General features: G+C 36.7%; 2 protein-coding genes across 4 annotated transcripts in view; one reads left to right on the top strand and one right to left on the bottom strand.

Moving 5' to 3' along the window:
• The window catches only part of LOC128990917 (uncharacterized), a 38,147-nt gene extending 25,339 nt beyond the window's left edge, over positions 1-12,808 (bottom strand). Inside the window, exon 1 of the mRNA XM_054413574.1 lies at positions 12,749-12,808. Coding sequence (XP_054269549.1) covers positions 12,749-12,779 — 31 coding nt within the window. The 5' untranslated portion in view covers positions 12,780-12,808. The remainder of the gene's footprint in view (positions 1-12,748) is intronic.
• The window catches only part of LOC128990915 (RING finger protein 17-like), a 184,978-nt gene that overhangs the window by 47,615 nt on the left and 110,136 nt on the right, over positions 1-27,227 (top strand). The window lies entirely within an intron of this gene.

Genomic DNA, 27,227 nt, shown 5'->3' with positions numbered 1-27,227 from the left:
AAGCCACTGTGTATCTACAGTATGAGGTAACAGTTGCGCCGGACGACATGTGAATGCGTTACATTCCTCGGTGTATCGGTGGATCTCCTGAGAATGTCAACGGTAATAAGTTATTTGTTGTGTAATCTGTTATCCCGGTGCGACGTGACGTTACTGAGGGATGAGCTACAGTGTTGTGAGAAAAAATATCGCAAGGTTAAGTTAGTTCAGCGTTCCTCCAAGTAGATCTATGATTCGTGGTTTTGCGGAAATTTAATTCTAGCCCATTTCTGGTAACGAGTAATACTTTTTGTAAAATCATCGGGAATTATTATAAGGCAAATACTTAAAGTTAATTAATTTCTTTCGGCCTGATAAAGTAGTTTAACCATACCTTAACATGTGCCATACCTTGAGATAATTTAACCAGACTAATGTTTAGTTGTCGATTTGGCCTTTGTGTTAGCCCCTTATTATTGAATGATTTTTTTTTTAGTTGATCAAATAGCTGCATTAACATATACAGAGTTTTGTATTGCTGCGTCTAATAGACAAATATTAAATTAGTCTAGAAAATACAAATGAGGTTCCTATTAGATACGATTGTAATAAACACAGAAAAATGCATTCAATCCGACTTATTCGCCTCCAATAATAAACATAAAGGTGTGTACTTCTATTGCTATTTTAGTACTGTACTCATTATTAACTGATTGCGTCCCGTATAATAGCCTGAGGGTTGATTGTGGAATAGTCTTTTCTCTCCTGTGGGATAAGCAAAACAAAGATTCCAGTAATAACAGAAACGTGCGATAAAACCTCCATTACTGCCGCTGAGGTGAAGTGAACGTCACAAGAAGGGATTGCTGGGATAAGATAAGCAATACTGTGCCTGTAGATTCTGGGCCGCAGAAATGATGGCCTCTAGATAGCGGACCTTTCTCCCCTTTGTAAACGACAACGTGGTCCGACGTGGACACTGGACACGCCCTTCATTTATGTAACTCGCCGTTCTTGGTGATGTTTAAACATCAAGAGGTCAGGGTTTGTTTCCAGGAGTCGTATCAAGAAGGTCTCCATAGCATAGTAGCATAGTTTATGACACACAACGTAACATTTGCCTTAATAAAAACACGTGGATTTGTTGCTTTTGCAAGCTCAAAATCACAACCTTTGCCTTTCGTCAATACTACTTGGTCTGTCAATATTATAAGCTAAAACTAACCTAACCTAATCTAACTGCCGCAGCGCACTGTCAAAGTGGCGTCCCTCTGCTTGAAAGATTCGTTTTAAGAAAATGTGTTGTGGCTACTAACTCCTTTTTGGGGGAGCGAGCTGGTCTAGTGGCAGAGCAGGGGGGGTCTAGTTTTCGGTCCCCGAGGTCCCGGGTTCACATCCCGCCAAATTACCAATGGATTTTAACTGATCAAGCCTCAAGTTATGTGAAAAACATTCCCGGGCTCGTGCCTCTAGCGTCCCACGGGAAAGAAACCCCTTTTTGATTTGTACGACGAACATTTTTATTTATTAACTGTTTCACCTTTTCCGAGTTAGAGAGTAAATCTTAAATTTATTAGTACCAAGTGTCCTTCGACAACTTGGAAACTCCTCATTTCCTGGTATGTTATCACCAGAGAACATAACCGGTTCACGAGTAACTAGTGTGGTGGACACACGGTGAACATTTTATCGTCCAGCTCCTCGCTCACTAGTGTAACGAACAGCCGGGAATTATATCTGATGAAAGTAAAAACTACTAGTTTAACACTTGTCTAGCGCGGAATGTTGGCTTTAGTTGGTGACTGAGTCTTCGTTACTGGATACTTATCTAGTTAAAATACTAAACACAATCCTGATAAATACGAAATATTTTGGCATTAAGTTACAGTAATTGTTTGTTTTGATGAATTTATGTAAGAGATTTCTGCGGATAAATCAATTGTACAAAGTACTTTTAAAGATCTGAAATTGTATTTAAGTGGAACATTAAACAAGTTTACCATGTAAAAACACATTAATCAACTAATACGTCTGTTACTATGCAAAGTATCTGAACGATATACATAATTTGAAAGTTACAAAGACAAATGTCATCAAAGTGATACAAACAAAAACACGTGAAAAGATAACTGATGTATTCAGAACACGGACATTAAAGATGGATATTTAAGCTTTGACCAGATTCTGTATTCTAAAACGTCTCCATACTCTATTTCTACTTGTGATGCATAATGTTCGCAGAGGTTGTACAGCCTGAATTCAAATAACAGAATATGTATAGTTATCTTCAGTTTAGTACTGATCAGTCGAGTGAAACCTGGAAATTCTCGTGACATACTGTATTTATCACGTTTGCGAGGAAGTGGCTATGAGTTCCGACAAAGATCTGCCTCTAGGAAGTTTTTCCTCCGAAGACACTTGGGTATGTCTAACGTGTAACGCGGAAGTCACGAAACAACCCGAGTAAAAGATTCAGAGCCACGAAATGTCAACGGACAGATACCGGCGCGATCAAGGTTGACAAGACCTTGGTAAAAACATTTGACTTGGGTAATGGCGTTGATTAAATATACCGTACTGCAAACCGCTGCGTTCACTAGGCTCTAATCTGAAATTGTTTTACACATTATTTCAGTCTGGTCCAAAGGGGATCGCGGCAATATTACGTAGCAAAGGCCATTGGTAATTTTATGCAGGGTGTCCAAATTCTAGAAAGTCATGGAAAAAAATGTTGGCAATTGAAAGTCATGGAAAGTCTTAAAAATTTCCAATGATGGGTGGATTTTAAGGGACCATTCAATGCTCTAGTCAGCCGTAACCCCGACTGTTGTTGCGTTTTTCAGGATTTTACACAAATGTTCGACAGTTCAACTTATTACAGTTGTATTATTTTATGAGTTTCGAGTTTGATTTAGTTCATTGTAGTACCTATTGTACTCCATTGTTATCTGTTATTACATATTTCAGTATTTTCTGCAAAATAACATGTCTAGGCAGTATTATTCATGTTTGTATGTTATATTATAATTTTCGAGTAAAGTTCGTGAGTCATGAAAATCAATGGTAAATGGTCATGGATATTCATAAAAAGTCATGGAAATTTAATTAATGCCAAACTGTTTGTGGAGACCCTGTTATAACACCACCGTATTGTAATATGGTAACTATTATTCGTAATTGAGTGTTTGTACAGTAATAAAATAACATCCAACGCATAACTATGAAAAATATATGCAGATTAACACTTTTAGCTATAGATAAGTCACCTGCAATGTGGACATCATCTTTAAATAGAGCCGCGCCGACTTAAATACGTGAGCTTCACTAATACAAAAGTTTACTTAATCGAAATTATTTCATTCTTTTTAGAGCGTTTGAAGTTGGTTGTATTTTTTTACAAAATAAATTATAGTAATAATCAGATTAGGTTATTCCTACGTACCTACACTTTTGCTTTTAGTACTTCCATAATATTATTACTTCGGTAACCTACCTAGTCCAATTACAATAAGTAATGTAATGAGCATTTGAACGACTCGTTGAAGTGCTACGAAGACTATCGTGATCGTGACTCGGAAATAACGTGATTGGTGTAGATTTCCCACATCGGTATCGAACCATAAATTGTCACCTACGCCGTGGTGCAGACCCTGACCTTCAGACTACGGGGGCGTCGCTATACTTTGGGCGCGGTCCACAGTACAGCTTCACTGCAAAGATGCCTTTAGCTTGTTGGAAACAGAGAATATAGAACTTATCAAGTTAAATACAGACGTATGATGCTCTGTTGACATACATGCGAGACAATTGCACTATAGTCGACTCATCCAGTGATTGGTATTCTCATCAGAGCCTAACTAGTTCTGACCAACAAGGAATGCAGCTACTGTAGTGTGTGAAGGCCTTCAGTTACGTGGCGTTGGTGGTTTTGCTATGTGTGGGAACACGTTTGTTTATGATGCACAGGGTTGATTTGTTAGTGAATTGTGAATGTACTTAGTTGCTTCAATTATAAACCTGTTTGTCTTTTCACATCATAGAACGCTAGTCTCTAGCCAAGTCCGTTTTACACATTACTTCAGACTAGGGGGCATTATTACTTAGATAAACTCTATTGGTGACATGGCGAGATTTGAACCCGGCAACCGAAGACCCCTACTAGACCTGCCCCCTCAGCTCTTGAAGTTGAAGCAAACAGTATGTTGTTTTTTACACGCCTTATTTATGATCATCAGTTAGACACATCATACTTCAGTTTGACATTCAGCCTTGAGTTTAAAACCAGCGTTTATTCACTGGAACCAAAGTACTGTACTCAAGTATGACTTAATTTCTATAACATAGCACAAATAAGTCTATCAATGCACCGATTGGATTTAGTATAAACACCTGTACATAGACAAGTATAAAGCCTTCACAGTTAGTCACAAATGTGTGTTGGGGGGGGGGAGTTAATCAATTTTTATATTGTCCTGTATTGGCAAGTAGCAAGCGACCTGATTTCCATTGTAAGACGAAGTATCTTCTTTCTTCATCACATAGTCAATCTCCTACATCAGTCTCGGTGACGTTCACCATACACTGATCCCTTCACTGCTTACCAGTCACTGTCCCCGACCGAGGGAAACGTGATTAACGTTAACATAGCATCACGTGGGTGGAGTGCGGCAATGCTCCGAAAACTACTGTCACTAAGACCCACATCAAGGTCAGCCGATTCATTCATTTATTGTATCATCTCATAGATAAAAGGAATTGGCGATTGGTACGATTTTAACGAAGATGTAATGGAACTCCTAGACGTAATTTGTGGTAATTTGTTCTGAGAATAAAGTGTTAGATTTGGTAATAAGAAATTGTTTGAAAAAAGGTATAGGTTGCCGTCCCGGAAGAGTTTAATCTTTTATTGAAAAATTACTAAGCATTTCCTATCCGTCATTTGAATTTTACTAGTCAACAATCACCACTTAAGGGTGCGCTGCAACCGTTTGGCGCGCCCAAGGGTTTTGGTTCTTTGGTTCAATGTTGTAGGTCTTGCGCGTTTCAAAATTTTGATATTTTCAAAAAATGTTAAGCTCAAAGGTTGGTAAAAATGTTAAAATACGCGTTTTCGTCATACATTTTACCGCATAAAAATATATTTTCGAGAAAAAATAAAACACAGGAGGCTTTCAGTAGATTCAAGAATCTGGCGCTGTTAAGTGCAATAGTATAGGAATATCGGCGTTAAGCAAAATCGTACTGAGAAATCCGAACTGAAATAGAGCCCCTTAAATACCACCCTTAAGTACCCTTAAATAACCCCCTTAAGTACCCTTTAATACCATATCACTAGTGTTGACATTGAAGAACTAACTTTATTTTCCAATTCTTGATGCCGCAATTGTGAGATGGTCCTCTAATTAACCCTCCCAATTGTGATTTTTGTAGGAAATATGCATCTGTTATGTGACTGGTCACCTTAGCTTTCCCTCGTATACATCCATCAGTTGTAGGAAGATGCTGATTATCTCCCGCTCACAACAGTAAAGTGTGTTTCTAATGACCAAGGTACGTCTGTACGTCTGCCGCTAATACGTACGAGTGGCTCTTGAATTGAATGGACTGACCTATAGTTACTGTACGTGCATAAACATGTGGTTACGTACACCAGTCATCAACTACCGGGGATTATTGCGGGTTTCAAGTCGCCTATGTTATGTTAAAATCTTTTTGTAACGATTTTGTAACGAGTTGTATTTATTTACTTTCTTAAATTTGCCCCTTCTATATATCCTTATTCATTAGTATCACGATTACGTCTATCAAATTATTTCGATGAGAAGTACCGTTTGTACAGTTAGGTGTATTGGAAGTGTTAAATCATTTTGTTTGGTTTTCCTTCGTTACCATACTTGAATAAAACTACGTAATCGTAAGTTATTTCCTCTCAGCTAATTTCACGTGTATTACCTTGCACTAATTATTGATTCAGCATGTTAAACCTCACACCACGCTGCCCCGTGTTAAATCATTTTGTTTGGTTTTCCTTCGTTAACATACTTGAATAAAACTACGTAATCGTTAGTTATTTCCTCTCAGCTAATTTCACGTGTATTACCTTGCACTAATTATTGATTCAGCATGTTAAACCTCACACCACGCTGCCCCGTTTGCTAATGTAATCGCGAGTTCCATTTTTCGCGGATCTGAGGCGATTAGTAGCATTAAATTGATAGTGGTCGTATAATCCGTGGACGGTAGCCTGTAGCAAGACTTCCGCGACAAGGACCAGTCCAGTCTGTCTCTTGAGGTTTCACTGCTTTTTGTATTCCTCAGAACGGGATATGTGTGAATATAAATTAACCTGCCTCGTCATTAGCGTAGAATAAACACGATTCCTTATAAATTTATCACTCTTAAAGGGTCCATGGTGTCCACATTCTGGAATTTCAGGGATAGTCATGGAAGGTCATGGACAAATTTCAGATCATTGAAAGTCATGGATATAGGCAAAAAGTCATGGAAAGTCATGGAAATCCTTCCTATTACTATAAAAGTATATAGGAAGGAAAAATTAAAGTGGAGAGAGAACTTTGCTCGCCATGGGGACGGAGGAGGCTGGGTTTTCTTTTTCCTTTCTTATTTTGAATACTTACCATATTTTTGCAAAATTTATTACCCTATTGTTATTTGTTAATACATTTCAGTATTTTCTGTGAAATAATTTGTCTAGGCATTTTTTTTGTGTGTGTATGTTAAGTTATAATATTCGAGTCATGGAAATCGATGGTGAATGGTCATGGATAGTCATTGAAATTAATGACAAATTTTCTGTGGACACCCTGGGATCACAAGACGGTTTAAAAATTACATCGTTCAGGCTATGTTTAGGGCGTGTTTTTTTATATTTTTTTTATTACGAAACTTATATTAAGACTAACCAACCGAATAAAACAATCTAATTGGAGTAAAAGTTTGTCCTTAAGTAATTTGTCACAGCAAAGTACATATCGTAAAATATATCCTAACAAAACAAATCATTTAGTTGGTGTAAGAGCTCTCTAAACATGACTAAGGCTTCTGATGCAACAATTAAACAATGCCAATAGCTTTCTTAGTCTTGAAATCCCAAGTAGGTCTAACTGAATGTGACCACCACTTGCGTTCTTAATGTTTACTTTCATAATTACATTCCTTGAAGAGAGGTCTCCATTAAAGTCCTAGTGGTGAAAGACCTATCTTGTTTATGACGTACTAGCAGAGTACCCGTCCTTTGTACGGGGTAGGCATATTGTATAAATGCTTATTGTAGTTATGGGAGAGGACACGGTTTAAGAAAATTTGGTCTTTTAATTTATACGGTATCCTATAGTGTCCTACACTATCTACCATAGCCCTAATTTTCTACCACTGCACCTAAACCATGAAAAAAGTTAAGTTCTTATTGTGTACCACAACTTTTTTTGCTAGTTGCTTAAAAATAGGAAAATAGAAATAAATATCGAAAATAAGGGCAATTTTATAACATATTTTAGTGAAATTATAATCAGGCAAATGGAAAATCGCTCAGTCTATAGATTTGCTGCGGCAGGGGGGTTATTACTATTTACACAAAAATAAATAAAAAAAATAAACCTCATAAAACTCAGGATAAGAGCCTAGGTTGATACGGCAATGATTATAGAATCTTAATTATTTCCTATATCCATGAAATTTTTTTTTGCAACTAATTATTCCCTGTAAAATATTATTACAGCATATCACAAATATTAGAACAGACTCAGTATAATAGATCATAAACATAAACAAATGAAGTAACTGAAAGAATCATACTAATGGAATTTAAATTACAATAACATATGGTTTGACAGCTCCATTTAAGTAATCTTACTAATATTATAAATGTGAAAGTTTGTGTGTTTGTTTGTTTGTTTGAAGTTCAATCACGCATAAACCACTGGACGGATTGGGCTGAAATTTGGCATGATGATAGCTTACATTCCCGATTAACATATAGGCATATTCTTATCTCAAAAATCCTTTCGGGCTCCGCCCCAGTGGCTCTGTAGTTCCCCATGTTAACCTTATGAGTATTCATATTTAAAGGGAATTAAAGAATTTAGTCAGCTGTTTCAACTAAAAAAGTTGGTTCTATGATATGGAAAAGGATTAAAAAGTTATAAGATTTACCAACAGGGTGCAGCACTATATTTTTTTTGCATTTATGAAAACAGCTAATTTGAACTAAGCAGCAACAAAAAACTGTGATTCGCAATGAGAACTGTCAAAGTAGGATTGTTTACAGTTATGTATATGTTTTTCATTTCATGAATAATTTGTGATATTTTGCGAATTGATAATTTATTTTTCTCTATTGTTTAGGTAAAATGGTAGAACATTATGGCTATGGTAGATGTGTAATACTATAGAATACTGTAAATTTAAAAAAGAAAATTTTATCAAACTGTGTCCTCCACCCATTGCAATCGCAAAGCTTGAGTATAACTGCAATAAGTATTTTATACTTATATTCCAACCCCGTACGAAGGACGGGTACTCTGCTAGTGTTCAATAATGTTTACATTCAGGCTAGTGACATCATTATTTAAAATTTACAATCCTTACCCTCTCTGTTCTAATATTCGTGCAGTATTTAGTATGTTTGAACCAGCTGTGTGGAATTATGAAATCAAAATTCATTTGACAGTTAGTTCTGCTTGTTTACATTTTTAAACTTTGTAGGTTTGTTCTTTGTTACCATGGATACCATCAATCAATATTTACTTTTAAATCTCTCACCTCAATTTTTTTAAAGCCCACGGGGCAGAGCCCTAGGACAATATCGAAGCGGGAATAGTTCTATATGTATCCTCGGAGCTGTAGCTTCATTTGTGTGCAATTTGTACCCAGTCGGTTCAGTAGTTTTTGAGATTACCTCATACAAACACACACACACACAGACACCACCTCTTCTTTATAATAGTATAGATATAGATAGATAGATAGATATACTGTTTAAAAACTCCGAACCGCGAAGGAGTACCTCGTGGAATTAGTAATTAGGTTTAAGAAATATTCTAATAGGCCTATTCCTAAGGACCTTCTGTCGGTTTTACTTTTCCGAAAATATCGTGTTTCCCTTCAAGCGTATGGATTTTTACGACTGTAGATACGCAAATTTGAATCCTATCTAAATCAGACACGAGCAGTAACGGTTGTGTGGATTTCACGGTGGATCTCCTATGTCGTCTGCAGCACTGTATCATCTGTAATACCACGGCTATTGTATTGTAGTCACTATGGTACGAGTCGTGCGGGACTGTCTCGGATTAGATATGGTAGCAGACACAACCTGGTATAACCGACAGTACCTTGGGATGTTGAGATACCATATCTATATAACGTATTGCAATAGACAGTTCGGTCTTGTTTTCAAAACTTCTCCATTTCTCATTACGCTCATGTTGAGGTATTGATATAATTGAGACATTCCATCTATTGTCATCTGTAAAAAGGACCATCTGAAGCATATTTTTTTGTTTAAAATAGTATCGTTGGTTGAGCCACTCACTGAGTGCTTTTGCTTTACAGGCTTATGTTTTTTCTCTTGATTTTTGTTACTGAAATAGTTGGTGGGACATAACAGATGCTATGGTAAAAAAGTATGTGAATTTCACATAAATCAATTTAAATCTGCGCGCCCGGTCGGTGGTTCGATTCAAATGCGCCAATGTTCATTATAAAACTGGCGTCAAATCCAACATGGGGGTTGGAATATCAAATACGATATATTGTCAATACAAGGTTGCTGCTGGAGCAATTATTCAAACACCTAATAACTTTTAGTTTGGTTTGTAAAGAAGTGCATCTTTTAGAAGAAGCATCGAACTTTAATCAATACGGTTAATAACAGTTTTAGTACAATTAAAACAAAATTAATTTGCTTCAAATGGCTGAGTGAAATGACTAGATATGTGGAGAGTTTCTGGTTAATTATAAAATTGTACCAGCTCAGTTGGTGGTTGAACGATTTCAAGCTTAACATATTACTGCTCGCTCCTGTAAGGATTCTTAAATATCACTGACATTCAACAGAAAACTAAATACATTCCAAACTATAGTCCAGGGAAAATAATGCAGGCTAGACGAACTTAACTTAAACTTGCTCTCTGCACCTTTAGTGAGTAGTAACTTCATTAGTGGTCGTAAAAAACAACACTAGACGTTGGTCAAAGTCAATTCGAAATCTTTTAAATAGAGGCTAACTCATTTTATGTTTACACCTCGTTCAGCAGTGCTGTCTCCAACAATGTTGCAATACACAATCGCCAACAATTAAGAGTTATTCGCGGTGATCGCGACCTCTAGCCGCCGTTATCTAGTGACGATTAATGCCCGCGTTGGGGCGGATTGTGGAAATAAATTGTGCACAGAATAGTCCTACTTTCACCCCAGTCCTAGTGCTCGGTACGCGACAGGACAATGACAATGTTAATCACAAGTCTTGCCGATATTTGCGATTGTGCTGTAGAAATAATGCGGTGAAAAGGTCGGCCAAGTTGCTTTTACCATCTCAATTACTGCTTTGAAACTGACAAATCTAATTAAGTTTGCTAGAATGATAAAAACGTAACTGAACAAATTAATAGATGTACAAACCCACTGTCAAGGTTATGTTGCGGTAACCACTTTGTCACTGACCGTCGCGTTTCCAGTTTAGTGTATTTATAAACCAATAGTCACAATGGTCTTTGCAATAATATCGGTAAACGCTGTGGTTTTACCAACCTTGTCAAATGTTAAAAATAGTACTGTGTTACACATTACTACACACACATTTTGAGAGGAGACTTCCGGGAGAGTCATTCTGTCCTAAAACATGAAGCATTACAAAAATAGGTAATGTATTACCATTGTAGGGACCCACATAAAAATATAACTTTCTTACATTGTAAATAATTAGTCGTTTAATTATTTCACTTACTTTATGTTATTTTCCAGTTAAAAAGGCACTTTTATTGTTTTATCTGCAAGACAAAGCAAACACACTTCAAATGACAAACATTTACTATTGTATTTTAAAAATTGGTAAAAGTTACTACGTTTATTTTGAGCTGGATTTCAAAATCTGATGTTTTATATCGTTATATTTACGACTCTAATGGCTGACAAGTTGACTGTTGATGCTCCTTTTTGCAACTCCCAATCGTTACATGCCGAGAAACAGATAATTGATCGACAACTGATATTATTGATTTATTTATCACTATAAAATCCCAAGTTTAGTCGACATTGTGTATACTAAGTGCCCATATTTTCTCACTTATCAATTGATTCGTTCTCTCAATTTGTATTGTAACATTTCAATATTTTCTATCGGTTGAGTTGGAAACCGTTATATAAAAGAATATACTTGATAACTTACAGTAGTCAAGGTTTTATTCGTTTGAAGACTTCACTTTATAAACGTTTGTAATTCTCATGTTTTCTTTATGATGTAAATGATCACTCTTTAATCATGTTAGTTGTTACAATTATCAAAAGTATTAGGCCAACTTTAATTTTAAACAAAAAATTGGCAGAAAATATAAGCTTTTTGATGATAGTTAAATGAGTAACGAACAACAATTACAACATACTACTTAATTCCTTTTTAAATGCTTTCTTGGATTTTGCCTTTTTCACATAAAATGTTAAGGGTAGTTTTATGGTAATTTGCGATATCATTAATTGTAGTGCGACGGCAAAAAGTAGTATTATATCAGACATCGTACATATTTGAACATCACCAAGGTAAACACCCTTCTAATTAATATTTCTTATGGGCTATTACAAAATATTATAATATTACTTAGTACACTGCAATTAATTATAGAGTCAAAGTGTTGTATAACAAAGTGTTTACAGATTTCTTATTATATTGTTTCTTAAACTTGCAAATGTTATCACAATGATAAGCTACTTTTAATGATACGTTCTTCCTTCATATGTTACAACCGGACTTCCCTACATTTCATGGTGGTAATTGTTTCACCGATACCGTATTATGATTTTATTACTACGTAACGAGTAGGGGCCTCTACATGTGTGAGCATCAGGGTGACATTGTTATAAATAAGTAATAGTATGCCCTTTAGGGGTTATAAAATATATATAAGATTACGCAGGCAGGAAAAAATAATTTTATTACCGACGTAACATACTATTAACAAACTAAAAACCCTTACCACTCTCTTGTCGGCCATGAGGTGACATCGGCCATTTCACTATCGTATCACATGTTGGCTTCCAAAAAAAGAAGAAAAGAATTTACTTTATTATTTATTATTAGTGCAATTTTGAGTTAAAATACTGGAATGGCCTGTAAAAATAAATTAAACCTAGGGTATAGGGCGGGGCCCTAAAAAGAGAGTGGAAAGGGTTAGAAAGAAATATCTGCCCTTTGACTGTATATTTACAATAACATTAAATCTTTATACTTTAGATCACGAAGAAACTACGTAAACATCAATCAATTAATCACGATTTTTTTATAACTTTTTTGATTCAAAGTAGGGAATGTTATTTATAAAATACCTACTTTGTACATTAACAACTTAGTGATTAATTAACCTGTTGTGTATCAATAAATAAAAATTGTTTCATTGTAAAAATATAAATTATTAAATTATACTTTTAATGATTTTTGTGTCAATATTTGTTATAAAATGTAATTATAAAATACTGCTTTTATAAAACATAGCCTGTATATATTAGTAATATTTTTAAACGTAATGGTTGTCCCTACCTGTCAGCAATACAATGTTAACCCAGTCCATGTTGCCGCTTGTGCCGCACACTGCCACAGACTGACTCTACAGCACGCAGGCTGTGAAAGCCTCATCCTCCCCCACCCTGACCATGGCCGTACATCAGGTGTCGTTGGTAGCTATCAGAGAGGTCAAGTTGTCGATAATCACGTCGTATGATTACATCTTGTTCATATTGTGTTTTGTCGGAATATATGCAGAATGTGCAGTGTTTGGGGTTAATTTTAAACTTTGTGAACAAAAAGTCCGCTAGGTAAATTTATAAGGTTTTTGTGGGTTCTGGAGTTGCCAAACATACAAAGAAAATCTTATTATTGATTAATTTTTAAATTTAAATTATAGGGTAAAAAGTGGTCGGTGTTAGAAAGAATCAGTGTAGATAGAGCTCAGCGAAGTATATATCGTTTGCCACATGTTTCCATGTTCATCTTTTTGGTGGTTCTGTAACTAGGAAGATACTGGCCTGATCTTATTTTTTCTGAATTTGACCTTTTAGAACGGAGATGTAAAATCATATAAAATTCTTGTTGTCTTTTTGTATCCATGTTCTGTATTACATACATTAAAACGAATTTCATACGTTCAAAATTCAAATTTTAAGAGTGATTCGACATGCATTTTAGAAAGGCGTTTGTAAACTGAACTGTGAGATTCTTCGGTTTGGTTTTGTAATGGACATGGAACTCGCAAGAGCCTATTATAAGCTGGAGACTTTAACGATCGGAAATATGAAGTCGTCGCTTATCCTTGGGTTTTATTGAAGCAAACCTACAGTACTTATAGAAAGTAATTCATTTGTTACCAGTACACAAATGTAATTTAAAGACTTTTGCATTAGGCTATGTTTAAAGTTTTATTAATTTTTTTTTACAAAAAAGATTTTTATTTAGAAGTCTCAGTTTTCCTCAATGGTGACCATGCAGTAACGTTCATTTGAATATTCTGCTGAACACAACATACAAACATAACATTTTATTGTCAATCGGTTTTATAATTAATAATATAGGTGACGGGTTTTGATTTTTTGTTAAAGTAGTTTGCAAAACAGTTTTTCTCTTGTAACGGTGCGGCGCCTATACCGATTACAATGACATAGTACCAGACTGCCAGGTGGGGGATGTTGGATTGGATCCGGGACTGGACTGGAGTGAACGCCCGACCTTGGCTATCAGACAAGAGACGCCCAGTATAAAATGTATGTGTAAACTGTAGACTCGCCAAGCCACGCCGCGCGTTCTGCACTTTGCACGATGATTGTAGACAGTATTGAATAACTAAATATCGAGTGCATCAATATATCAGTGTATTTAAATGACAATAATGATTTCGCCACGTCTCTTAGTAAACAAGTGAATAGTTCTGTTGTTGTCGTTAAGGGCTCTGTAAAATTAACTCGAACTTAAGAAATTTACTGAGGACTGTCACGGTGTACCTTTTTTTTAAATAAAAGGGGGACATGAGGTTTTTCAGTAAATCCTCAACGAATGTCCTGTAGACTGACCCCTTTCAAGCAGACACTTTGAAATTAGACTAAACACTGTTTAAAGTGTAATAAAGGCCGTTTATGATGTAATGTCCATATCAATATCTCGGCGGATGCACTGCCAGTGCCCGGACTGCAGGAAGATATGACATAACTATGTCGTGTCGCCGCGGATCGTAATTGAAGACCCGAGGCTACAGATTGCTTCCGGCCTTACCTGGCTAGTGGCTACTGTAATCGATTAATTGTACCACATCACGTAAATGCCTGTCTACTAGGCTATCACGGTTGATTTGTTTTGGCCCCTTTCCATCACGCGCTGTGGGTTGATTGATTTAATTTGCTAGGTTGCTAGACTCTTGTTACGAAAAGTTGTCCAAGTTCATTCAGGCTAGGCTGAGAGGATCGTGACACTGCCGCATGGATAAAATCCATTGGCGATGACTGGAATTTAATTCGGGTTCCCGAGTACTGAAGCTCAGTGCTGTATCACTTATTTTCCCTTCCTAAATGTGTAGTACAGTAACATCGTTATACGGTACTGTAGTATGAACGGTAACGGTAACTACGAGCAGTATCAAGTAATCGCCTTATGGGGCAACTCTTTAGGAAAATCGCGGATATATAAGATGTGGTTTTTAGGTGTGTGTTAAGTTTTGAGGTGAAGCTCTTGGTGTTAAAAATTGGTTGGTTTCCACTGTCCCAGATAACAAATTAATGTTTAATATTTGCGTTATTTAATATTAAAATTTCTTACGGGTTTATAATACCGCCCGGCTATATTTATTAGGGATTATGTTGTACTTAAGTGACACACAAATTGAGTCTATAATTCGTGTTTCACAAAACTCGGATATGTGTTAATATAGTAATTGAAATATTATAAAGTTCCAATAACACTGCCTGCACAATGCCTACAGTAGTTGTAATCGTTGTCCATGCGAGTTAACCATTGTGTTACGTAATAACAAAATCCATATGCATTTTCGATGGATTCAAATATACTTTGCTATTAGCTTGTATCTAGAATACATATTAATTCCCTCCATTTAAAGACCATCCTTGATGCTCCATTATTTAATAACTGAATATAATATAGATGAATAATTATATTCAACTTACTAATGTCATGTATTTTTGTTTCAGGTAACAAGTGTTTAAATTGTCTTCTTTTGTAAGTACATATGTTTTACAGTTGTTTGTGCTCGTGGGGGTGGGGTGGGGCCTTGGATTAGCTCATTTCTATTTTACTGTGGTTGTTTGTTGTTCACATCGTAAGCAACTTATTTGAACCCACAATCCAATCTTTGTAGCGGTCGTACCCTCATCAGTACTTGTACTACTTATTTACAACATCCTGATATTCTGGTCTGTTATTGAACACGTTTGCCAATTCCGTCTAATTGAAGCATTCTCTGACCGTGAAACTCCGCAACTGTCCAATCGTAGATAAGTTGCCTTGTGCTTTCCAATGCGCCCACTCCGGCTCCTGGTCAGTTGTATGGAAACGAAAGCTGTGCGATAATTAGCATCGAAGCAACCGGTCGCAATAAACCGTCTGTGATAGACGAGAACTTTCGCTGATAAATGCATCGACGGAGTGGACCAGTGAGACGAAGGTTAGACTACTTTCTTGGCCTCGGGCGACCCTACACCTGCTACACGTAGATTCATTGGCAGATCGCACCAATCGGTCCAGATCATCTCAAATCGCTTAGGTGTCAAATTCCGACAACTTCCTTTCACTTCACGTCAATCTGTTGGGAAAGATCGGTGAAATTCTTGATTGGTGAAATTGTTCTCTGCGTACAAGAGTGGTTATTGGAATTTTAGAGCATCCTGTTTATATTATTCGGAAATTGTTCTTGTATATTTTTTAGTTTTGCTTGAAAATGTTATCTAGAGCTAACTGTCCCTACACCTACCTAATATTACTTTCGAAGACTCTTCGTAGATGACAAAAAAATTGTCAGGTTACTACTGTATATCTTCTTGTCAGTGTGTGAAGAGATCGGTGAAATGCTTGATTGGTGAAATTGTTTTTCGTACGAAAGCGGTTCTTGGAATGTGTTACATCCTGTTTATGGTACTAGAATTCGGAGAAACAAACTTACACTAATTGATTGTACACCTTGCTACACCGTAGGCCCTAGATTGCCAGATTAGTAAAATGACACATCTATGGCTCCAGATCATCTGAAATTGTCTAGATGGTGCAAAATGTCCGGTAACACTCTTCTGGTAATTTTGATGGTAAAGTTCGATGAAATTATTTTCTGCGCTCAAAGACTTGTTTTAATCCACAACCTGCTTCACCTAGCAGGTTGAGGAGATTCTTCGTAAGATGGCGAACACATAGGGTCAGATCATGTTCGTGAAATTACCCTCTTGTCAAATTTTCGTCAGGTTGCCTTCTCTGTTATCAATCTCATTGGAAAAAGTTGGGTAGAGTTCTTGATTGGTTGGTCTTGATTGGTAATTTTGCCTTCGTTCAAGAGTGGGTTTTAAAGCTTTGTAATATCCTGCTTATGATTGATTTAGTATTCGATATTTTTTCCTAGCTGGAAAACTACATAACGCTTGTTCGCTTAAACAATTCTATTAAATATCAAACTGGAATAATTCTGCAGGCAAATTGTAGTTGTATTCTCTAATGTTAGCTACGTAACTTAAGATCGTCTTTAGGTGGGCAATGGTAGGTCTAGTACCCATACGAGGAAAGATGCTTCTACGATTTTCTTATCCTAAGTTTCCATCATTTGGAATTTTATTTAGAATCGGGGCACTCACAGCCGCCTTTGGCACTTCCAATCCATAATATTCTTTGTTGTGGATAATCTAAAATCGTGTATTCTGTTTCTTTTAATTATAAAGATGAAGAAAACGTAAATAAAGCCAACTGCTGCAGATTTATCAGTAGATAAATGGTAGGAATGGTCTTGAAATTTCTCTTTCTATGAATCAGGGGTTTCCTGAGTTAATTACGAATTGATAACACGTCCTGATCTCACTCGGTCCCCGCGCCACATGAATGGGACCAGCCGTGCAGCGTTGGGTCAAATCACGACTCGTGATGTTGCCGCAAGGCCGAGCCTTTCATGGTCAGGGCTTTCGCTTTCTTCCGCGCGCTCGCCGTTCGCCTTGCGCATTGCATCGCGGAAAAGGAATAATTATCCCGTCATATTATAAGTTAATGACTGTGGAGAATTAAGTGTCTTAACGTGACGCCTTTTAAGGGGCCACGCCCTTTGAATGGGCTTGTTTTGGGATTCTTGAGGAGTCACGAGCACATCGGCTTGTGAAATGATTCCAGATGATATTTTTTAGAAGAGGGATATGTTTATACATTTTACCCCATGAAGTACTGAGTTGGATTTTCCCCTGACAAAAGTCCATAGAAAAAACTTACTGGTTGGCGTCGAAAAAAATAACACAATATTAAGAAGTTTGGTCTTTAAGTACTTATTCAAAGATGTCATACCTTTGAACTAACATGTGGTTGGCTACGTAGGCTATTCGATTCTCCATATATGCATAAAATATTGTACAACTTAATCCGAAGTTTTTACCAAAATGTTAACTATCTTTAATTGCCGCAGAGTATTCAGAGCCTTGACTTTTGAAGGTTAGTCTCCATTTGATGTTGTAAAAGTATTTCTTTTAAATTTTTAACCATCACTGGTTCATAAAGATATTCATCTCCTCAATACATAAACACACTTAACATTGTTTTACTTTAATGTTGGACTTTCTCAATGTCATTGATTTATTCAATAAGCATTCTTTAATCAAAATGTGGAGTAGCAATACATAAAAACACTACTATTGAGTTATATAGTTTGAGTTATATAACAATTATTACTGCATTATAGTAAGTTAAAATAGTTTTTCACGATCCTTCGAAGTAGTGTATAAACCAGGTGACATCGTATCAGTAATCATAATACATTCAACAGTCATTTCCAATCATTATAGGTCACTCACGGTTACTAAACAAACTTGAAGAAGACAATTTACCAAAACTCACTGTAAATGGAATTACTTTGCAATATCAAAACAAAATCAAAAGTCTTAGATTGCTGATGAACCACACATTAGACTGGACTGGCGAGGTGGTAGATACTTGTAAAAGAGTATTTGCCGCCATTCACACAATGAAGAAGATGCAACGACTCCTTCCTTTTCACATTAAACTCTTACTGGTCAAATCACCTGTGTTTCCACACTTCAATTACTGCAACACTGTGGTTAATGATATGACTGTGGCTTTGCAACAAAACTACAACGTGCACAAAATTATTGTATTACATTTCTGTTTGACCTTAGGCAGGACGACCACGTCACACCTTATTACATAAATGAATAAATTTTGAAATTAGATGACCTCAGATAACTCCGAATACTTTCAATCACTCATTCGGCTATCAATCTTGGAATTCCAAATTACATTGCAAAGAATTTTTAATGTTTGAATGAAAGAGGTGCAAGGGATGCTCTGGCTCGTCTATTTTGCGCATTCCTCGTCACAGAACAACTATTTATAATAAATCATTTGTAGTCACAGCATGCCGCCTATGGAACTCTATACCCGATGCCATTAAATCCATAGAAAACCGATCCCGACTGAAGGCGACACTGAAAGAATATTATCTCAACCGGATGGTAGTGGCGTGGCGGGATGGCGTGCGTTAGGCTTAGCTGCTGCAAAGAGTGTATGTGTGTGTGATGCTAGGAAAAGAAATGTATGTTATGTTGTTTATTATTAATTATGCTACGAAATGTGTATTTTACTTTTGTTCATATCATGTATTATTGTTATTACTATTATTATTTAGAGGTTAACTGAAAGAAAGGACCATGAGGTCCTAAGTTCGCCTCAATAAAGAAGGATTTTCATTTAATTTCATTTCCGGGTACCTTTTATTCATCAAACTTCTCCTAGGCCTTTGTCAAGTGATATTGAGAGGAAGCTACTGTTGTATCAGCGTGTAATCTGCATGTTTCTCAGTTTGATTGATGTTGTGTTTCTCCGTTTCTCCTCGGGTTGAAGTGTGATCGCCCCAGGGACAAGTTTCACGGTCACTTTCCCTCAGACCTCAGACCTGATACAAGGAAAGTGGTCCGGTGACCTCACATATGTATCTCAGGTTCATTACCATCGACCGCGTACAAGTCCACCAAGGCGGTTGATTGCTAGATACTAGTACGTGTACATTCTGTACCCCTCTACCGCTCGGAGTTGCGTTTGCGTCGATTTCACTTCGCTGTTCAAAATATTGCCGCTTAGATACGTCCTTTCAAAATTTTCCACTTGACTAGACAAGGTGTGTCCTTTCTGGGTTTCGGATCGCTGATGTTAAATAAAAATTTACACCTCGTTAATAATAAACAATTACAAATTTTTTGTTACTGACTTGTAACGGTTACAAAATGTACATCACCAGAATTTTTTAACTTATGTTCAGACGCTTATTGCTTGACTTTAAATAATTAAATTTTGTATTAGTAAAAATGACTGTGTCCTCTTGTAAAGTCTCTTATACGAAACGCGATTAAAATATTGATAAAATTTAAAAAAGATTTATTTCGAGTACACTGATCAATTACGATTTTTGTTAACATAAAAGGAGTTAAAAGATGTCTTTTTGAAATGATTGGGTTAGAAATATTGTTATGTATACTGTTTCAAGAGCATCGTAAATGTACGGCGATTATATCTGGGTCTAGGAACCAATCAAATCGATACCGGTAACACAGGAGTTGGTGCTTCCAACAGTGGAATACCGTAAGACAATGGTGTAAAGACAGATATGGCCAAAGAGGTGGCATTAATGCAGCGATCACCCGTTGCAAACTAACCACGATGGTAATTGTAGTGTGATTGTGTGATATCTCCACTAGATATGGCGTGAGCGCGAGGATATGGAATGTGCGTACAAATTGCAGTACAAACAATGCTCACCTGGCATGCAAGTGCACATTCGTAGTACAAATTGTAGCTATTAATTTTGGAGCGAGACTCACGAACTGTTAATAGAATGGGTGGAAACCAGAGATTAGATAATTAAGTTAGACACTCTGTGCATAGATTATGCTAGGCGATCTCTAGTTGCAAACGAGCTGCCGGCGGCCATTATAGCGTAATTATCTGAAATCATCACTTGATATGGACCGCAGGAAATGCAAGGCTATGGAAAGTGCGTACAAATTGCAACAATTGTAGATTCCATGTAAAACAATTTGTGATAGTGTAACGCACATCCGCAGATGCTGAGATCTTACCTATGTAGTAGAACGTGTAGCATGTCGAGCTAGTACCTTTTTACCAACCAATAATGGAAAGTATCGCTTAATTATGTAGATCATTCGCTGATCTTTCCTGCCATTAGCCGTTGCACTGCAGCACGACATGATGCAGTTGCAGTGTTGTTGGGCGTTGTCGACGCGTGCTGCACACGACCGCGTTCAATGTTCATGCAGAACGTTTAACACACGTCATGTTCTTGTCGTGTCGCTGCTTAATTGGGTGATTTCCAAGGAGAAAGGTTTGTTGTGATTGGTTTTTTGTCACTGGATTTACAACTGGTTGGGACTCGCATTGATTGTATAGGTTTTTGTTGACTTTTGACGTGAAAAAGCTGGAAATTATTATCATAGGAGACATTATCAACGGAGTTGAACAAACTGTTATCCACTTCAACGCACTCTTTAACTTCATATTTGTAATTTAATTGTCTTCTTCGGGAATTAGAGCCCCTAAAAAGCCCCTCTTAGCTCCATGGATTGAGCTGTGATAAGCGGGATGTTCTTTATGGGGCTTGCAAATTATTTTAAGGCGAATTAATAGTAAAAACACACCTTCATTTTGTTTGCGGTTCTCAAACTGAAGAACAAAGAGTTAAACTTAGCATTACAAATTAAGATTACAATTAACTTGAGTGGTGTTTTGTTGACACTGTTACCCTGCTGAAAACGCCATACAATATTGTTTAGGATTCTACAACATATTAACAATATAACTAGAGTAAACGGTTTATTGCTTTGATTATAAGCGTTAGAACTATCCAAGATTTCATATTGGATTTCCACTAGCCTTGTACATGCAGTATCGGTATGCAGACACAGAGACAGTATATTATGTACATTGTACAGTGAAGGTACGCCACAACAGGAAGAGATATGCTTCTAGCAACTAGGCTGTGACGACGGCCGCACGACCGCCTTGCAACATTATGCTAAAATATTATTTTACTAAGTACAGTATACTAAATGTTGGAACTCCCCCAGTTGACATCAAACGTACTCGGCCACAGTTAGTTAACAAGATACGGACAGTTAGTTCTTAACTTATATTTAATTGTTATAATATCAAAACCACTAAATTAAACCACCTAATTGTGCATTGGTGGCGCTTCAGAGGTTGATGCTAAAGTGATAGCTAGTAATCTATAAAAATCAAGTGATTAAAATGTGATACCTACAAATCTTTAACCCTACTTTCATTAGATGTGAGTGATATTATTTTCTCGTATGATACAGTTATTTGTAATTGTATAAAAAATATTTAGTTTATTAGAGAAAATTAAACTCTTCTTTTGCCACCTTGTAGTGTTCGGAGGGTTATTATGGGAATTGACGTGAATCTCTATTTCAATCTTAAAGATTAGTTTTAGTTCCCTTTCCACAGGACTTATTATTGTTTCAATATAACACAACCTATATTCTCTTGTTTATAAATGATTCATTAAATAATTAGAAAACTTAATATATAATCTACACTAAAAATACAGTACGTGATGACATAAATAACTGCCTCATTTAGTGGTTACTTAACAAAGTAATCCTTAGATCATTGAAGGTCGTCTCGATTTTAACAGTTTTACGAAACCGTTATTTGTATGCTACAAAGGCACCGAGACAAAATCTACCGTCGACGCATTATAAACATTCTAATGTACAAACCTAGGTAATTGTTGTCCACTTAGCCCGTGCTCCAGTTGTAGCCATCAAAACACCAAGTCGTCCATCATCGCGGACAGTCCGGGTCAGCTGGGGACTGGAGTGCGCAACCAATTAAAAGTAAACAGTGGTTGCACAATCCGGTCTCCGGTGGCTGGATTTAGCGTGATTGTCTACCGAGAGAGAGAGAGAGAGAGAGAGACTCACGACTAGCGGGAGTTGACGGAAGTTGACCACGTCACGATCCTACTTCAGTGGGCTGACTGGGCACTGTGGAACAATAATGTTAACGTGGAATACGCGGGTCGCCGGAATTTTACCCCCCTGGAATTTTACCCCCTGTGCAAAGCTGACGTCACTATGACGTAGTAACCTGAGTGGCCAAAAGTTTGTTCGCGGCCGGAATTTTACCCCCGCGGATTTCGAAGTCTAATGAAAATAGTCAGAGCGTGATTAATTCAATTAGCGATAAAAACCGGAATTTTACCCCCTGTCCATATAACTAGTGTTTAGACAACTGAAATGTACGGGCCGGATTTTTACCCCCCGGAATTTAACCCCCTGGGCAAAGCTGACGTCACTATGACGTAGTAACCTGAGTGGCCAAAAGTTTGTTCGCGGCCGGAATTTTACCCCCGCGGATTTCGAAGTCTAATGAAAATAGTCAGAGCGTGATTAATTCAATTAGCAATAAAAACCGGAATTTTACCCCCTGTCCATATAACTAGTGTTTAGACAACTGAAATGTACGGGCCGGATTTTTAGCCCCCGGAATTTAACCCTTTGGAATTTTACCCCCGGAATTTTACCCCCTAGCCGATTTTAGAAATTGAATGATTGGTTTTCTTATTTCTGTTTTTAATTAATTTAATTGTAAACATTTCATTATTTAGTGGAGGTTAATAAGTATGTAAATAAGTAATAGGCCATGTTAATAAGTATGAAAAACAATGTATTCAATGTAGTTTCAGTTGTACAACAACCTTCTTGTTTCTTCAGGCACAAACCATGTGCTATTTATAGTTTGTAATGATAAAGGTGATCGAAATACATATTGTGAAATGTAGTTGTAGGCATCCGGTATGCCTACAATGTATTCGACCAATTGTTGTGTTGACTACTGCAAGGAATCTCATCAACAGTACTTGGAAAGGTGAATGAATCATTAATAATAAAATGTTTACTATTAAATTAAACTAAACTTTACGTACCTCGTCTTGCAGTTCAAAAATAGTGTATGAGGTCCACTACATATGTTTCGCCATATATGGCATTCTCAAGTGGTTCAACAGAAACATTTTATCCAATTTGGACTCGTCAACATGTTTATTCAAATACGAAAATAGTCACATTATAACAACAAAATAAATAAACGAATAAAACATTTAAACATGTAGGCCTACAATACATAACCCGACCAACTGCACTGACTGAGACAGACTGTCTCATAAATATATCTATAATAAATAAATCTTTAATATATCCTTTTCAAACCGCACCAATTAAGAAAATTACAATGAAATTCTTTGACGATGTTGATAAAGTGATAAGATCAACAACAAAGGAAATCTTAGATCTTCCAAATGATATGCCAAATTCTATGTTTTATACAAGTACTAAAAACAAAGGGATTGGGTTATGTAAATCAATGTGGGAATCATCAATCCAACATATAAACATATGTCGCGTATTAAAACAAACGGGAAACCCCTACTTACTTAATATTCGTCAATCTGACGAAGAAATTAGGTTTTGTCTGGAAAAATTGAATTTAAGTATTGAATTTATTGAATCAAAACCCAAGATACTGCGAGAAACCTTACGAGACTTAGAGTATAAAAATTGGTGTAAACTTCCATACAAAGGGAATGGGGTGGTTCTTTTCAAAGAATGTAACAAGATCAATAAAAATTTGGCTAGAGGTTGTGGCCTCACAGAAGCTGAGTTCAAACAATACTTGAAAATGGTCGGAGACGTTATTCCTCTTAGAAGTCTTCATGGGAGATCCAGGGACGGGAACCAGTGCAGGCATTGTCCTGTATCTGAGAAATTTACTCTTGAAACTCTTGCCCACGTCCTTGGAAAGTGCCCATTTAGTAGTCTTCTACGAAATACCCGCCACCATACCATCAGAAAAATCATAGCTGATCAATTCAGAAAGAAAAGTTACAAGGTCTATGAAGAGGTCACGGCTATAGAAGAAGAGGGCTCTGTGAGGCGGAGTGACATCATTGTTATAGACAAGGAGAAAGATTTCGGTCTCATTATAGACCCAACAGTTCGTCTTGAGACAAATGAAAATCAGCCACAGGAAGTCCATGAAGAAAAAGTAAATATTTACAAGAAAACTATCCCATATTATTCAGAGAAATATAAAATATCAAAATTCGAAGTATATGGACTACTCATTGGATCAAGAGGAACAATTCCTCAACAAGTTGAGAAATTTTGGAAGAAATTCAAGTTGGAAAATCAAGTGCTATATTTAATATCTTTAACAGCCATAAAATTTTCTATTAATATTATAAGAAACCACCTATATAACAACTATCATAATTAGGTTTAATCAAACTTGCAAAATTTAATGTAATATTATTCTTTGTTCTACAGCAGACTACAATGTGTAGTAAGATTTCAATTTTTTTAATAAATTTGAATTTATATATATATCTTATTTAAACTAATAATGCTTATAGGGTCTATTAAAATATAGGCGGGGGCGAAATGTTTGCTATTGGGTTCTCTGGATTAGATGAGGAGGTCGTAGTTTTTTACATATGTGGTTACTACGATGTGGCCTAACTTAATGTAGGCAAGATTAGACGTTTGCTTGGGATTTACTCTGAATTAGGGGAGGAGGTTAGACTTTTGCTTGGGATTTACTCTGAATTAGGGGAGGAGGTTAGACTTTTGCTTGGGATTTACTCTGAATTAGGGGAGGAGGTTAGACTTTTGCTTAGGATTTACTCTGAAGTAGGGGAGGAGGTTAGACTTTTGCTTGGGATTTGCCCTGAAGTAGGGGAGGAGGTTAGACTTTTGCTAGGGATTTACTCTGAAGTATAGGGGGGGGGCTTAGACCCTCGCTTGGGATTTACTCTGAATTAGGGAGGAGGATAGACTTGTGCTTGGGATTTACCCTGAATAAGGAAGTTTAGAATTTTGCTCGGGATTTACTCAGAATTAGAAGAGGAGGTTAGACTTGGGATTTACTCTGAAGTATGGAAGGAAGTTAGACTTTTTGGTTAGGATTTATTCTTAAGTAGGGGAGGAGGTTAGACTTAAGCTTGATGTTTACTCTGAAGTAGGTGATAGAGATGAATTTTTGCTTGGATACTCTGATGTGTGAAGGTTTGACCCTCGCCTTTTCTTCAGGCTATTATGAATTTAGTGAGGAATTTCGGCTGGTATACATCTTTTTTGGGTCCCTTTGACTAGTAAAATAAATGGGCAAGAAATTGAAGGTTTAAGTCGTTATCTTGCAGATAATCCTCAACTGGTTAACGATAAGATCGTAGTTGTCAGAAACTCTTTCTTCACCTCTGCCTATACACTTGCACGCACAAAAAAATGTGTTTGTAGTGCCAAGTAACCTTTTGATACAATGTTCCTTTTCGTAAATTTTCATCCTGTTCGAAGAATACACTTTCTTACCGACCGGTTTGATCTGGGCGAGTTGTAGTACAATAATACCTTCAGACAAGTGCAGCGTCACCGAGCCGTAGATGTGTAGGCACGACTCGGTCACAAGCGCCGCTAAAACGACGGAAGTGAGTTGGAATTTATTGGAGGGAATCACGTACGTGTGTTGGCTGTTGGCAAAGCTCGTTGAGGATAAGATCCAACAAATCCCAGCTACAGCGAGACTGATTACGAAATAACTAAACCGTACTGCACGTCACGGCGCGGCGTCCAAACTACGGTCATAGTGAACGTGTTTATCGGTTACTGTTACTGGTTATTGCGGTTTACGAGTGCGCCTGCCTTATTTGGATTAGATGTAAAAGCTACAAATATATTGCTATTAAACATGTGAAATTACTCTATTGTTCATCAAACAAATGGTTGTAGTAGGTCAACCTGGCTGTAAATAATATGAATGAGTAGTTAGGTTTTACTGTGTTACAATATTGGTGAAAGGTACAAGATTATAAAAGATGTCGATCAACCCATGTCATCGTATCAATTTTTATTTTAGAATAGTTGCAATTGAAAACGTAATGCGTTTCCTTTATATTCAATGCAAATAACTGTTAGGTAAATGTATAAACGTGCTGCCTTCAGTAGAAATACATAATTGTTTTGATTTAAATATATATGGCATTAATACGTTTTTGGCAGGTTTTTTATCACTGAGAAAACGGCAAAACTTGGTACATCTTTTCAAACCATATAAAATTATATCCATTTGTGTAGTTATTGTTTGATAACTCTACCCTATTCCTTTACTCTTGATTTATATTCACGTTGTGTCTTATATATGTTAAATATGAGATATTCTGAATTCCTCTTTTCACTGTCCTGTACGTGATGATCGCAAAGGATGTGTAGAATTCAGGTTAGTTTATGCGGAATAGACGTAGCATCACAACCTTGTGAGGTATAATCTTCCCGGTGTGTGGCAACCAGACTAATAAAACAAGGTCATAACAAATTTAGACCTTGCCCTTTGGATGTCGAGCATCAGTAATGTTTGGGAACAAAATGTAGTCCCGACTGTTCACACCCGCCCGCGCGACATTTTACGCGGGAAACATTGTGGATCTCCTTGGTATTTTTAGCGGGTAACTGCTGCAACTGAAAGTCAACCGGTGATCTTTAAAGCGACTTCAGTATGGTTATTGAAAACTACACCGATAGGTCGAACACGCGCTACGGCTACTGTTTGAATTTGTGTAGTGGATTTTTATTATGTCCCCCTTTACAGTTTCATTTAGTCAATAAATATGTTTACATTTTATGTGGATTTTAATAATATAAGTTTGTAACAGTATTTTACGCAACGATTGCGTAAAGAT

This window comes from Macrosteles quadrilineatus, unplaced genomic scaffold (assembly GCF_028750875.1).
Source record: "Macrosteles quadrilineatus isolate MER2022 unplaced genomic scaffold, UCM_ALF_1.0 Scaffold_3__2_contigs__length_128488019, whole genome shotgun sequence".
Classification (NCBI taxonomy): Eukaryota; Metazoa; Arthropoda; class Insecta; order Hemiptera; family Cicadellidae; genus Macrosteles; species Macrosteles quadrilineatus.
Note: the sequence above shows the minus strand (reverse complement) of the source record. Positions and strands in the feature narration are given on the sequence as shown.